This window comes from Colias eurytheme, chromosome 3 (assembly GCF_061535395.1).
Source record: "Colias eurytheme isolate Ceu_HAF_F1 chromosome 3, ilColEury1 Martin Lab GWU primary, whole genome shotgun sequence".
Lineage (NCBI taxonomy): Eukaryota > Metazoa > Arthropoda > Insecta > Lepidoptera > Pieridae > Colias > Colias eurytheme.
In genome coordinates, this window is record NC_142982.1 from 5,967,395 (window position 1) to 5,983,504 (window position 16,110).

General features: G+C 32.6%; 3 protein-coding genes across 3 annotated transcripts in view; 2 read left to right on the plus strand and 1 right to left on the minus strand.

Moving 5' to 3' along the window:
* The window catches only part of LOC149909606 (beta-1,4-glucuronyltransferase 1), a 40,500-nt gene extending 38,138 nt beyond the window's left edge, over positions 1-2,362 (minus strand). The window contains exon 1 of the mRNA XM_090119650.1: positions 2,119-2,362. The gene's annotated coding sequence lies outside the window, so the exon portion shown is untranslated. The remainder of the gene's footprint in view (positions 1-2,118) is intronic.
* On the plus strand, positions 543-12,170 carry LOC149909607 (uncharacterized). The gene is made up of 2 exons (XM_090119651.1): positions 543-775; positions 11,533-12,170. The coding sequence occupies exon 2, from the start codon at positions 11,592-11,594 to the stop codon at positions 12,042-12,044; it is 453 nt and encodes a 150-aa protein (XP_089975777.1). The 5' UTR covers positions 543-775; positions 11,533-11,591; the 3' UTR covers positions 12,045-12,170.
* Positions 12,171-12,855: 685 nt separating this feature from the next.
* LOC149909608 (ATP synthase F(0) complex subunit g, mitochondrial-like) lies at positions 12,856-15,804 on the plus strand. Its single transcript, XM_090119491.1, has 3 exons — positions 12,856-12,901; positions 14,823-15,022; positions 15,634-15,804. The coding sequence occupies exons 1-3, from the start codon at positions 12,856-12,858 to the stop codon at positions 15,802-15,804; spliced, it is 417 nt and encodes a 138-aa protein (XP_089975617.1).
* The last annotated feature ends 306 nt before the right edge of the window (positions 15,805-16,110 follow it).

A 16,110-nucleotide genomic window follows, 5' to 3' on the forward strand; every position in this document is an offset into this window, starting at 1 on the left:
TCCATACTTTAAAATCCCTCAGGCGTACTCTATAGAGTGGAATTTTAAATTACATATAAAAGATCACCGAAGATATAAATATTTTATATTACTTCTGAAATAGTTAAGTGCCATTTATTACAAGCATTTATTGATAAACGTATTGGATTTTTTGCTTAATATACCTAAGAGTTACCGAAAAAAAATTGGTTCATTAGTTTCCCTAATAATAAGTATACATTTAGTCCGTCTGTTCCGAGTACCTACACCAGTACTGGACTATTGATTTGAAACTGCGACAGAGGGGGCGTGATTCGACCGTAACGATAGGTATACCTACTAGTTATTGTTGTGCGAGGTATGTTGAAACATTTTTTGCTAAATTGTAACCTGCTTTACGAGTATCGTCTGCTTGCTATTACAATTAGTATGTGTGCCTGAACATTATGTAGTATCAGTTAATTTTTGGAATGTTACCGATCTGCTTATAAGTTATTTAATATTTAGCCTGTTGTAATTATTATTAATTTAAAAATTTGTGTTATTGCTTATAAGTAATAAGTACTCAAGCGTGCGTAATAATTAAATACCTACTATGTCTGATGGTAAAAAAGTGGCTGGAGCTTGGTGATAGAAGAAAACCATAATATGGTATTGTATGAGAAATATAAAAGGTGGTAAAACAGAAACATATACACATACCATATATGATGTAAAACTGCAAACAGCTGTAGTTGATACTATTTGGAGTACCTACAATACCGGCAGTGACAGTCTTTCGTGAACGGACATTAGGGTATGTTGTAATGTTTCCATTTGAGATTAGTTCCATAAAAACTAAGAATAAAGGACACTAGTTAACTATACAGATGGTAAAAGTAAGTTTTAACCAAAATTAAACTGAGAATTGAATGTGTTAGGTAGGCAGGTATGACATAATGTCCCTGTTTAAAATTTAAATATTCAATTTAGGACACCAATTTATATGTTATAAAGGTTAGTACCCATTTAGTACCTTTATATTGTCGCTATTCTTTGTATCACAAAAGTTACTCGATATCTATGATGCAAATGTTATGTTGAAAGCATTGTGGAGCAAACGTGTTGGGTCAAGAATTATAGATGTCTTACAAAGATTATTGCATTATGTCTTCAATATAAAATTCCGAGATTATCAGGGTAAATTACATTCTTATGTAGATGGCCAAGGATAATTTTGATAACTGCTACAGAAGTTTTATATTAATGCATATTTAAAAAACCACCAAAAAGTGGTGCCTTACGATCGCTCGCGACTCGCGAAGTCATCTACCTATTTTGTTAATGTGGACAAAATTATATTTTTATGATTGCTAACACATCTAGACATGAATAGAAAATTTAATGACAGCCGAAACCTCTAAGTGTTATAGTTTCTCTGCTAAGTGTACCCTCAAAATGCAAATGGGATAGCATAAGGCTTACATTGCCCTGATAAATTAAAGTTAAATTTTGAAGTAGATTAGTCTTGTTTCGCTGTAAAGACGACAAAGATCTCTGATAATAAATAATTATTTTCATTTTAATTCTAATTTCTAAACAACTAGGTACTCAGTTAAAGCTAAGTTCTCGACTTGGCGGGATTACTTAATCAGGAACAAATAAGTATGTAAAAATTAATTTCTAGATTTAAATAAATAAAGTGGTTTCATACATAGGACAGAATGTTCTTAATCGTAGCCTATTCATTGGATTTTAGAATTTAGAGAAAAGTTGTTGGTAATTTGCATTTATTGAAGTCTAATAGGTATGTCCCAAAATTTCAGCCAAAACTGCCTAATAGGAACTTGGGCATGATTTGAACTAGGATATGATAACTTTTTAAGAAAATAAAATGCACATGGACATAGTAGACATGAAGTAGGTACGAACACTCAGCACTAAATAGACTTCGATCGTAAATATCATCCGTAATTTCGCTTTCACCTGCTTTTTTCTCCGAACGCTCAGACATTAAACATCGTTAACATAAATTATTGGTATGCTTTAGAAATTTTCACGTCCTTCTATGTTACTGCAAAATACACTCGACTGACTTCTTTTATACTCAAGATAAAATCAAGAATAATAATGACATTAGACGTCGAACGGATAACTTACCGGAGTGTTATGTTTATTTTTCTTTCTAAGGATGGTTCAAACACGCATGAAAAAATGATTCGTTTGGATAAGCGCTTTTGTTCCAGGACGCTTTATTTATAGTGGCACTGCATGTAATATACACGTAATAGTGATGTTGGTCACTTTTGTGCGAAATACAATGTCACGGCGATTGTGACACAATCGTATCGTGTGTTCAACACAGGCGCACCGGTTGGTGGCGCGCGGTGTACTGCCGTCTCTATAATATAGATACAAATGTATAGGTCGGAAGCAACGCGTCGCGCTCCGGAGTCCGACGAGGGACTTTGAAAGAAGGGCCACAAGCCCGCCGCCGGCAATGTTTTTTGTCCCATCTAATATTAGCAACAAACACCCGTCTGGTTCTCCGAAGGGATTGAATTGCACTTTGTTGTCTATCGGATCGAGATTATTCTGAGACTCGGGAGAAGGCACATTGGCGGTGAATGGTGATAGTGAATGAAAGTAAAACTGGGTTTGAGTTTAAACTACCTACTATGGATTAAGAGTATTTTGACAAGCACTCAATAGTTTCTGAGGCCTGTAAAAGTTATTGAATATCAAAGCTTTTGGAAGTTAATAATTAATTGTTTTTCTTTTGCACGCCTCATAAGCGAAGCGTTGAGGTGGGTACTACTGTCACTTCGCGCAAAACATCTGATTTTTCAAACTTAAAATGTCTTTATGTATCATACATTGCACTTGTAAGATAATACATACACACACATATTAAGAAAAAACACTATTTTTAACGTTCATGATATTTTTGATGTCATTTTTGTTATTTAAACTAGTTAAAAAACAGTTTAAAAAAGTTCTGTCTTGGACGTCCGTGTGTCTGTATGTGCGGATCCTTTTTCTTGTTAACACGATAGCGACCGAAATACTTTACTAATCGAGTCTTTTTTTTTCTCTTACGCTTGAGTATGCTCAGGAATAGAACCCTTTCATTTTTCAGGGTCTGATTCGATGTGGTTTAATTGTTATTAAATAAACAAAAATAATAATTAATAAATATTTATTAAAAAAAAATTATGAGGCGTGCACTTTTGGATTTTCCAAATTATTTTTGTAATCTCTATATGAGAAAGAGTAGACCTACTGTGCCTATGTATCTTTTACAACTTCTTATATTAATAAAGTACCTACATTTTTTTTATCAAATAGGTAGGTATTAAATTATCTAATCCCGTTTTATTTAAAAAATAAATTATAGTTTTTATTTTATCTTTGCTATAAATCATAAATTTTACTTTTTTTGTCAACTCAATTAACTTTTTATTCACAATCAATAATAATTAAATATTTGTCTAAAACTTTAAATTGACGCATGATGATATAATTGCACGCCTCATAAGCGAAGCGTTGAGGTGGGTACTACTGTCACTTCGCGCAAAACATCTGATTTTTCAAACTTAGAATGTCTTTATGTATCATACATTGCACTTGTAAGATAATACATACACACACATATTAAGAAAAAACACTATTTTTAACGTTCATGATATTTTTGATGTCATTTTTGTTATACCTACTAGTTAAAAAACAGTTTAAAAAAGTTCTGTCTTGGACGTCCGTGTGTCTGTATAGTGTATGTGCGGATCCTTTTTCTTGTTAACACGATAGCGACCGAAATACTTTACTAATCGAGTCTTTTTTTTCTCTTACGCTTGAGTATGCTCAGGAATAGAACCCTTTCATTTTTCAGGGTCTGATTCGATGTGGTTTAATTGTTATTAAATAAACAAAAATAATAATTAATAAATATTTATTAAAAAAAATTATGAGGCGTGCACTTTTGGATTTTCCAAATTATTTACATTTATGCTCTCGTGAGTCGTGGGCCGTGAACAAATCATGTACCCATTCGATATCGGGGTGCTTGCCATTTTTCGGTGGTCTATTCGAGCTGAATACTGGTGCTGAAAATAAGAATTTTCTACCTTAAACCAATTCTTATATTTTGCTACACGCCCTTTAATATACCAAAATATGTACCTATTCCTGTTGGTGTCTCTTTGTTTTAATATCAAATAAATATTGGGAAAGCGAAGCATGCAGCCAAGCAGACAGCTAGGTATAATAAGTACTCTTTGTGACCCTTAGCATCGTCATTGCGACCACTGATCGCTTTAGATAGAATATTAAGAATAAGCCTGAGAAATGATACTTGATGTCGACATTTTCCAACTAGCTTTCTTCAAAGTATACACCATCAATTTGTTTGAAATAGCACGCGTAAATTTTAGTTATCTTTGCATTACGGATCGCGCACATAGGTCGACTGCCCGACTTCCTGGAGTAGATTATTACTACAAGGAAGCAACCCAATGTAATATAAGACGAATTGCACAATCTCCTCATCTGGTATTGTAACGGTTTTCCATATTGTTCATCATATTGCTTTGTGTTATTTGTTTAATTCAGACGACGCATGTTTATTGTTTGAATTAGATAGAGACGTAGTGAAAGTCGCATAAAAGTATTTAAACATTCGTCCTGACATTGTCATTCATCGTTGTAAACAAGATAAAAGTTCCGCATTATGAAGCGTTTATTTGACCAAAACATTCTGATAAATAATTTAATCCTATATAGTGCACACTTGTTTAATAAAACAATCAGTAAAATCAGTCAGATTTTTGTTCATTACATTAATTAAAGTAGCTCGACCTGCTCGATGGACTTGGTCGATTTAACAATTTTTACCAGAAAATATCCTCATCGATGATAATACTTTTTAACTTTTTTTAATCGAACGCCTTTGTTTTGATTAGGATGACGTAAATTTTTTGACAGGACGGAATAGTCGTTTGTTTGGAACAAGAGTTTGGAAAAGGAAAGGTTGTTTTTACTGCCTATTTCCCTCGTATATTGTCTCAATAAACACCTTCCTTGTGTAGAAACTAAATTAAAAAAAAAATAAACATTGCTGAATTGGTAGAGCCTGAGCCTGAGAAGTGAGAACCCTTCTCGAGTATAACGCCAACAACAGAACTTTTTTTTTTTTTAACTTTAGGCGATTCATTATTTTTTTTATTTATGAAAATAGAATAGGAGTGATTCTCCTTTCAATATTAAACTCAAAGTATTATAAAATGAGACACTGAATATGTCAATTTTTTTACTCATCACATTATATGTGAAAATCTACTTTCATGGATATCCAAAGATTTTTGCTATCGCAGAATTGACATATCAATAGATAGGCATTTGATACGTCATAGATACATTTTGTATGTAATGTGGTAATACGAAGGTAATACTATTATGTTATCTGTGGTAGTAGTGATACGCATGTAACGTGTTTATTTGGCATTTCAAGAATTTGAAGACCACATATTAATGCGTAGGTATGTTAGTATTAACTAACATACGCATCATATACACATTATATATGTCTTTTATATTTCTTACACTGCAATGTATAGGAACTTATAGTATATTAAAAGTAGGTAAATTATTACTGTAACATCGGAAGAGACTATTTTCCCACAACTCAGAGGATGAAGGATCCTAGTGTGGGAGCTAGTGTATCTTTATAAAGTGCCCATTAGTATAATATGCAAAAATATTTGTATTCAAATCTTATTGTGCACTGGGTTATGAGGCTAAATAAACGAAAGAAGACCATTTCTAGTGATTCATTTTATCTCCCTAGCGCTATAGGTATTCCTCTAAGGGTATTCCATTGAACTTCTCAATCAGTCTTACAAAAGTTTCATTATACACAGCATGGATTTTTCTACATGCATTGTATCCACGAAAAAAGACATCTGACAAAATTAAGTTTGGCATAATATTTGATCTTCTGTAAAATGAATAATAAAAGATTATATTAAGCATTTATACTACATTGTGTGTAATGTAATGTGTTCTTTACAAATTAACACGATTAGCCCATTCATAACCAACACGTACCTACCTACCTATGCGGTTGATTTTACTACAAGATCCATGAGCCTAATTAGCAGAATCGCGCGTGATTATTTTTTTTAATAAATGCGTAATCGCTTAAGAATTTTATACCCTTGCATGATGTGAGATCATCTGAAGATTCTAAAGAATACTCATTTTTAATATAGAATCATATTATCATATTATGTGATGCGTGACTGGATAGGTCGTTAGTAGCACGATTTCTGTTTCTTTTTAACAAACATGACTGTAGTTTTGTTTTTCTTCTAACACGATATTGTATTTAAACATACAAAACAAACAATTAAAATATAAGTACTGTAGTGATAAAACTATATCTTACAATTTAATTATTTTTGTGGGTACCTACGCATTATGGCATTGTTTTATTTTTTCAGAAATGTCTGATTTACTTGAAATTTAAAAAAGATAAATATTCATATCTTCTTATTATTGACATCTACCTATCATGATATATAAAATACATTCTTTTGAGTCTCTAAGAAGAGAAAAATCTGTACATATCTAGCCTTTAATAAAACCTACACTTAAAATGAATTGTGAGTTAAAACCACCAGGAAAAAAAAGTTTGACGTGATACACAACTAAGGTCGTAAAATTATCATAGTGCAATACTACTCTTTTTGGAAAATGCGCGAAGTGCGAAGTTTTTAGTGTGGTTTTTAGTCCACGCAAAGCCGCAGGCGGAAAGCTCTTGTATTAAATAAGTGACTAATATCACGCTAAAAAGTGTAAAAAAATGTAATAATTATACCTACCTCGCACTTAATATCGACATAAACTAACTTAATACGCCTGTTATAAAATACCTACGCGTAAGTATACAGAAAATTTTAAACTCTAGACTTAAAGCAAAGAAGTACAGTAACATGAAACCCGTTATGTCATTAAAACGCGGCTGAAATTCCGCGGTCAGAATTGTATCAAATTAAATTGCACCAATATTCTTCTCATATAATATATAGTACAATAATTTGTATGCAACGCTCGTCTCCTCGTCCGCAAATGAGAATGTATTTCTTCTATACCCACACATTTGTACAAAAACTATGATGAGAGCCGGCAAACGTACCATCATCACCCACACTTGTGTACATAAATTAGTGCATAAAAAAATGACAGCGCCGTAGCCGCTATGTCATATTATTAAAGAGATCGTGGGCAAAAAACTGTCCAGTTAGACGACGAAGGCAACGAACCTGTAATCTGGGACAAGGCACAAAAACATTCGGGAGTGGTAAATGATGTCGAACGCATCTAGGTTACTTCAAAAGTTTAATTATTGGCTCACGCACGTGTAATTGAATTTGTACGTGGAGTTCTTTTAAACAATTATCTCAAACTACGCTTTCGCGTTCAAAAAACGCAAGCTCACTGATCTAGATATTGTTTTGTATTTGATAGAGTTCAATTAGAAATTATTAATCGATTTTTTTTACTCAATGATTGAAATAAAAATGGGATTAAACATATGTAATTAGATATCAACAAATTAGAACTATGCGCTTTTTATTTTCTTTTATTGACGCCATTGCAGTAGGTATACCTATTTATTTGGAAGCCAGAAATAATAGTAGCATGCAGGTAGAGCCAATCATTAGTTTATTATAATGACATTACACGCTCTTATTAGGTACCCATGTTTGTTATTTTTCCGCACTAATTCCTACCGTAATTCCTTTTCCTCTATTAGGTATATAGTTTCTTAGTTAATCTGTACCTATCTCACATATTTCACAAAATACATGTAAAAACAATATCTATCTACTAGATGTAGATTGCGTAGTAGGTTTTCAAATTTGTTCACTTTTATAGAGTAGGTACTTAATTAAGTTCACATTAATGTCGTAATTTCTAAAATATTTTCAGTTTTTATTCTTGAAATTTTCTTTTATTCCTATCGCTTCAATCTTCGATCCAATATTAAGAAGTATGGATTGTCTTTTACTACAGTTCAGAGAGACCTTCAGGTGCCTATATACTCTATTGTTTATTATGTGCATGTATTGTTTCATTCGCACTTGCGCGCTAACACTCAGTTAGGACACATGACGTAAAACTTGCTAACCATAGTTAAAAATTTAAGCAGTATGTCGTAAGTCGTAACGCGGGTGAGGACAACAAACATTAGCGAACGAACGAAAGCGAAGAAAACATTGTGACGTGAAAATTTAGATATACCACAGTAAAGTATTACCAGTATGTAATACTTAGAAGTTGGATACAAAAATATACGAAAAGAGAGCAAAGAAAATTTAAAACCGAAATCTACTCATCAATCAGTTAACTAGGTATTAGTTGATACGTAGGTACTTACTGATTCATAATAGGTATTTAAGTCGTTGAGAAGACGAAAAGAAAATAGTAAACGAAGTATTATAAAAACACACACACAGCATCGCTTCAATGAAAAAGGCTAGTGTCCGTCTTTGGTTTATATAGAAGTATTTATAGAAGAACGTCCACACTCCACGGTCTAACAAGACAGTCCAAAAATACCTCCGTTAAGTTTAATTTTGATCATCACAAATTCCGCTGAAGAATATTACGTCATAATCACTTCATAAACTTAAATTTATTGTCAAATATGTACATAACAATAATATTCGATTTAGGTCAGCGATTCAATGCAATGCAAATGATTGCTTTGTTTATAACGCAAATATCACTCTAGTCGAGAACATTTTCTTACGAAGTGAATCTAATTTGAACTTTTGGATTTAATCAGTTCTTCATTGTTGATGGGCCCTATACTGCTTGTTACAATTAAATAAACGCATTCATAAGTAGGTAGATACATTTGTATGGGTGTTATTATAACTGAAGTTTGTGCACCGAGGTCAAGACATAATTCTAGATCTATTTGCGTTGTCTAGGCCTATTTGCATATCTATTAAGACGACAACGGTTCAAGAACCGGTACGTTTTATACTCAAATATGAATATTTATTTTATCACACAAGAACTTGCTATACCTATTTCATAATTTTGATTGCAATTTATTTTTGTGTTTGGGATAGTTAGTCAATGTATGGTTGCAAAACACACTTTGATGCTAATAATACTAATCTAGTTTTTAAATCAATATCAATAGAGGCTCAAAATAAAATAATTATCCCATCAAAACCATCCTGTAAAAAACCCAAGTCTCGCAGCTCAGTCTTTCTACCATCAAAAGTTGTGAGATCCATGTAATACCAAGTCGGTTAATCTATTTAGTGTCTACTTGAAGGACCTTCTGTCTTAAGTTATTACATAAGTTATTATCATGCCAATATTAAAAATATTTAACGTTTTAAACAAATAGATCGACTTGGACATCGCTTGATTTGATTATTAGTATGTATCACACTACACAGCACGACGGGCCAGCGACCAACAGGAACGAGAGTTTCAATCGCGTGAGGCGCGAGAGACTAAAGAATCTAATATAATATTGTAATATTCATTTTGTTTTCATGCGATGTCCAAGTCGATCTATTTGTTTAAAACGTTAAATATTTTTAATATTGGCATGATAATAACTTATGTAATAACTTAAGACAGAAGGTCCTTCAAGTAGACACTAAATAGATTAACCGACTTGGTATTACATGGATCTCACAACTTTTGACGGTAGAAAGACTGAGCTGCGAGACTTGGGTTTTTTACAGGATGTTTTTGATGGGATCTCACTTCTTTTTGTAGAGCCTTTCTTTTTGATACCATCTACTTCTAACGAATTTTGTTAAAGGTCTTATGATATTTTCTTATTTTTATATGTAGTCTTCCTCTTTTTCTTTTCCGGTACTACTTCTTGAGCTTCAGCCACAGTTTTTCTCAAAGCCCACTCCCTGTCTCTATGGGCTTTTCTCGGAGGCTTTGATGTCTCAATTTTTGACAAGTCTGGACGGTAAATACTTCTTAATCTGTTGTATTCACAAATTGATGATTCCTGCGCTTTAATACTTCCAAAGTCGACATTAATGAGATGTAAACCGCCCAGACTTGTAACTCTCGAAAGTGCCACGTAAGCTTGACCGGATGTGAACACTGCAGAACCTATATCCATCAGCGCATTACTTAGGCTTAGGCCCTGACTTTTATGTATAGTTATAGCATAGGCTATACATATGGGAAATTGTTCGCGATGAACATAAGCTCTATTAATAATTTCAAATTTAGTTTTGACCGGACCAAGCTCGTATGCATTAGGTTCATTATTAAATGTGATATATATTCTCTTAATTATTTTTGAATTTTCAGGATCAACCTTTATAACCACCACCAACCACCAACTGCATAAATAACTTTGTAATCCCATATATTTATATGGGATTACAAAGTTATTGATGCAGTTGGTGTATTTGGAAAACTGGACCGAAATTACAAAATATTTAAGTTTTCCCATGATTAAGACGCTAAACTCTATATGTATTCCAAATATGAAGCTTCTAAGTCTGCTAGAAGTGCCTTGGACTTTTGATGATCGGTGAGTCAGTGAGTGACAAAATTTAGAAACTTTAACAAGTTGTCATTCTTAAACTACTGGTTCAAATTGACTGAAATTTTAAATATTCCGTGTTTATACAATGCCGGATTAGTTACTGAAGATTCAGGTTTCTTGCTTTATCCACAACCGAATTATAGGGGGTCGAAAAAGGCCCGAATTGCTTCGAGAAAAGGATGGTACGGCCGTGCCACTTTTTTTTTGCTCGACTTGGCGGGGGCACTGCCGTGCCCCCAGATTAATTACATATAATACATAAAAAAGGATGTACATTAAATAAAATATATTGTTAAAAGAGATCTGCTAAGGAAAAGTATGCATCGTGATTTCATTAATCAAAAATAAAATGATGTATGTGACTTATGTCACAATATCCTTACCATAAATTAACCTTACAATAAATTATTGCAAAATCACATTGCAAAATAAATAATAATCTTTTATGGCGCGCGTTACCAGGATGGCTTTGGATGTAGCGCTTTGTAAGTTCAACATAACATTATAGAAACAGTCCAAATCTCAAAGAAACTTTAGCAAAACAGATTATTTAATAAAGGCAATTTTTTATATTATGATAATCATTAATAAACTAAATAAAAAATGATTTAATTTACATGTTGTTTTGCAGTTTCTCTGAGAAAAGTTGGGCCTGTGGTAACAAAAGTTTGGTCTAGCACAAGAAATTACATCGCAAAAACGAAAGCTAAGCCTATAGTTTGTAACCCGATTGTGAGGAAAACTGAAAACATACTGGATAAAATAAATGAAAAAGTCATTTCAAAATTTGAAGAAGCACGCGTTCGTTTACTTCCTAAAGAAATTGAATATTTAGAAAAAGAAATAGAGAGAGTAAAAAAAGAATTAGAGGACAAAACAAAATAAAAGAGAAACTACATTATTTTAAATAAATTATTATAATTGGTTTTTGTCGTGTTAGTTATACACAGCTTTTTTTTATATTTTAGCAACAAGTAAAGCTTTAAAACCGGCTATTGGAACTGCTTGGCAATATGCAAAAGTTGAGATGATTCCTCCAATGACGTCACAAATTTTTCAAGGGCCATTCGGAAAACGTCTTGAAAACGCTGCTTCTAGTGTGGCTGATAATTTCATTGCAAATGTCAGTCAAAAAATAAAAGATATTGAAGAAGAAAAGGCCCGCATAATTAGAGAAAAAGAAGCTGCCATTAAAGCTGCTGCCGAAAAAGCTAAGGCAGCAGCTATCGAGAAATCTGAGGAAAATAAGCGTCTTGAGGCAGACAAAGCAGCAGCAGCAGCAAAGAAGGCTAAAAAACAAGTGGATCAGAAAAATGTTAAAACTGAGGCACCTAAAGAAAAAGTTGAAGTAATGGCTGCAACTCAGACTAAAACAGAATCCAAAAAGAAAACAAACAGAGTGGAAGCAAAGACAAAAAAGGTTAAAAAGAAGACAAGACGCGAGGTTAAAAAGGGTTCTGCACCTAAACCTAAAAAGTAATACCTATTGATGATGTTGATGCTGTTCAAATGTTTTAACGAGTAAAACATTATATCTATACAGAAAATGTATGAACAGTTACAAGATGAATGTATTTATTCAGTTTTTGTATAGTATGAGTTAGTAAAATGATTGTTATTATGATTCTATTGGCCAATAAATCATTTAAGAAAAAATTGTTGGATCTCTCCTTTTTTTTATAAAATGATGCAAGTCAGGATTTTATGGTAGGTACTTAAACATTTTCAACATTCAATGAAAACTCTAAGAAAAAATTATTTAATCTCATTTTGCATGCAATGCAATTAATATTATTTTGAAAATTATTGTGCACCTTTGGGATTATTCATCTATAATATACAATCATATGAATAGAATAAGGTACATAAGTACATGTACTTATAATGTACTAGCTTTGCCCCGCGGCTCTACCAGCATTGCTCCGAAGCCCTAGGTATAATAATATAGCATGTCCTTTAGCATTCCGTTCCATGCATAATTTTTCAAATCGGGCCCATGGTTAAAATATACAAACTCACCCCCTTTAAAATATAAACAAAGATTTGTCTCATTCAGTTATCTACCATTAATATACAGAGGATAGCTTTCTTTTATGTTTTTAATAAAACCTTGGAAAAGAGACAAAACTTGGACAAAACATTATGTGTGACAATTTTGACACATTATAGAAGCATTATAGATATATTTTAGGTTATTTGCTGATTGTAACAGGAAACACAAAGATTTTAACTTGATTTTAATTAATAATAAATAATTTCAACAAAAAGAAATACTTAAACTAGGATTGATAATGGTTGCTGGAACGAATGTGTTAAAATTAGCTATAAATTTATTACGTAAGTATGCTTCTTTTTACCACTAATTAATTAACTGAACATCGTTTCTACGTTTTTCTGTGAGAATTTTTTCTTATTTTATTCCATAGCTATTATATTATTATCTATATTGGAATGAAAATTTTTAATATTCATTATTTACCTACCTACTATTTATAAATAATTATAAACATATAAATATACGAAAGTGCGTTTTGTAGGAGTGGGATGAAGCTTTTGAACTAAGCTTTTGAAAAAGGGTTGAAATAGAAATTTAAATTTAATTGCATGTATAAATAATTAATCAAGTTGAATGATAAATAGGGCAGGTGACCCGGTTTTGGCCATTTTAAGAATTTTGTAGACTTTGAGGCTATATCATTTTACAGTTTTTGTTATGACGGACATATTTCTTGTAAAAAGTGATTAAATATATATAAATCTAGCCTAAAGATATATTTTTTTTCATAAGGATTCAATGGAAAAATAATCCTGTAGGAAAGAAAAATAAATGGGAGTTTGTGCCATTTCTGGCCAGATTTACCCTATTTCTGGCCATGTCATGTGCCAGTTCTGGCCATCATCAAATTCATCAAAAATAAAAAGCAGATAATTCAAAGTAATGAAAAATTTATTCGAAAATCGCATATTTTACGACCAACAATATTTATTTAGAGAAAATAGCTAACATAATATTCTTTATCGCTGTTTTTTGATGTATCGTAAACATGTTGTCCCTTTTTAGCTAACACAAGAGATCCTTTTGGAGCTAGAAAAAAGCTGTTTCATCACAGTTCCAAACTCTCGCAGGGTTTTCTATAATCTTTAAATTTTCATCACCGAGCAATGAAGAAATTTCTTTGAACCAGTTCCGAATTTTCTCTTCAGTTATTATGGCACGAGCTTTTTTAATATACTCGGCATGTTTTTGGCTCAAATCAGGATGTCTCGCCATAAATCCATAGAACCAGGATCTTGAAGGTCTATCATTTATAAAAGGTGTAAGTAGCAATTTTGCCCTTCACAACAATTTTCTTAACAGAATCCAGTAAACCTTCCTTGTTACTTAATAGGAAATCCAGCGCGAGCGCAATCTTTGATCCATATGACAAGTTCGTTTTCTATTTGTCTTCCAAGAACTGACTGGGTCCCTACATGTTCAGAAGTTTCAGGTGCTTTTCCAGAAATTTTGTGACGCAATGTCGTTCGAGGTACATTAAAATCTCTACTAACAGTGGCAACGGGCATCCCATTCTTTATTTTCTTTTCACGACACCTATTTTTTTAGTATTTGGTTTCGATGGAGGCATTATAATTATTGTAACTCTGAAAATGAATAGATTACTTATATCAAAATAGCTTATTAATTAAGTTGAAAAATCACGATAAAAACTAAATGGCCAAAAGGGGGGTTCTACGTGCACCACTTTTGGCCAGTCGTGTGGCCAAAGATGGGAAAATTCATTCATTTTGGCACCATTAGTGGCCACCTCTCATAACCTCACTTAATAAACAAATAGCGTTAAAATAACATTAGTGTGTTATTAGACAGTGTATTCTTTATGAAGAATTAATATTTAAACATTAAAAAAATAAGAAGGATTTAAAAAATAATTATTGATTACTCACCCGCTCGCCTTACCCGTTTTGCTAAGACTTAGAACAATTGACGCTCTTCAAAAACTAACGACTTGTTGGATTGAAGTGAAGTTTGACACATCAGAGCTGTCAACGCTATCAGTGCTGCTAATAATAGATATTTTTATTCCCGTAAACCTTATAGTAATATATTTGTCTTTGCCTTAGTTATAACGATTTGAAGTTCTAAATGGCCACAAAGGGGTCGGTGGCCACAACCGGGTCACTTGCCCTATGATAAGTGCTATAATCCTAAAATAGTTTCTTACTTTGATCATATTTTTCTTTTGCATTTTTACGTTAGGTATACGGACACATTTTACTGTAATTGATAGCATACCGGAACTACATATACCATACTTTGGCAGAAGAAAGGAAGACATTCTTAAAAACATAAATGATTTATCTAATCGCATATCAAAATCAGAACTAGCACGCAAAATGAGAATTGCGAAGGGATATTATACTTTGGAAATGTCACCGCCTAAAAGTGATGAAATTGCGGTAGGTTGATATTAATTTAAAATATTGCAATGAAAATATATTGGAGTCACAAATAAGTACCTACATCTGCACGTTTTTTTTTGTCTTATGGCATGAACCTTGTGACTTTCGACTAAAAAGTATAAATAAAGAGCTTCTTAGTTCTTACGATTTCAGGGGTTAGTTCACTTTCATTCTGGTGTGAGATGCATAAAGCTAAGCTGGGAAAATGCACTGTTTGCTTGTCCTATAAAATTTTATGTTCAACTGTACATAGTTAAGAAGGTGCGCGCACGAGCAACTTTGTCTCCGCAACTATTTTGTCTTCGCAACTATTTTGTCTCTCCCACCTATGGGCTAGTATGAAAGTGCGCGCACGTAGCGACGCAACTCCCCATACAAATTGATGGGAGAGACAAAATAGTTGCGGAGACAAAGTTGCTCGTGCGCGCTAGCTCTTAGTGTATACTGATAAAACAAAAATGAATAAGAAATTATGTTAAAAATAATTATTCTACCCCTTTTCTTGAAGAAAACGATTACATAGGAGCTCGTAATGCATTTGAATCATATTTATTATTTACATTGGTAATTTTTTTTTTTGCTTAATTTACGTTGAATTTTTTTTATAGCAAATGAAAGACGACCTCAAACTCCTACAAGATTTCTTTAAAACTGGATCTTATAAGCATCTAACTGTAAAGCAAGCTTGGCTACTATTCTTAGTCTCTACTGAAGTCGGTTTATGGTTTTTCTTGGGAGAAACAATAGGCAAGATGCATATTGTTGGATATAAAGTGTAATAAAACTGTTGTGATATTTGGAGCATAAAATAGGTAACACAAATTCCATTGAAACACGATTTTGTTTGATATTAACGAAAAAAAATTATGAATTAAAGATATACTTATTTCGAAACCTGTATTTTTATCTGACCTACTTATCTGACTACCAAAAACTTTTTATTAAGATAAATTCGAAAAACTTACTGAATTTCAGGAACTGAAAATTGGGGTTCAGGTACTGGTAGGCACTCTCAGTCTTATTATGATGTCAGTCAGCATCATTATAATGAAAAAGGTATAATGAGGTGATACTGTAATAGCTCA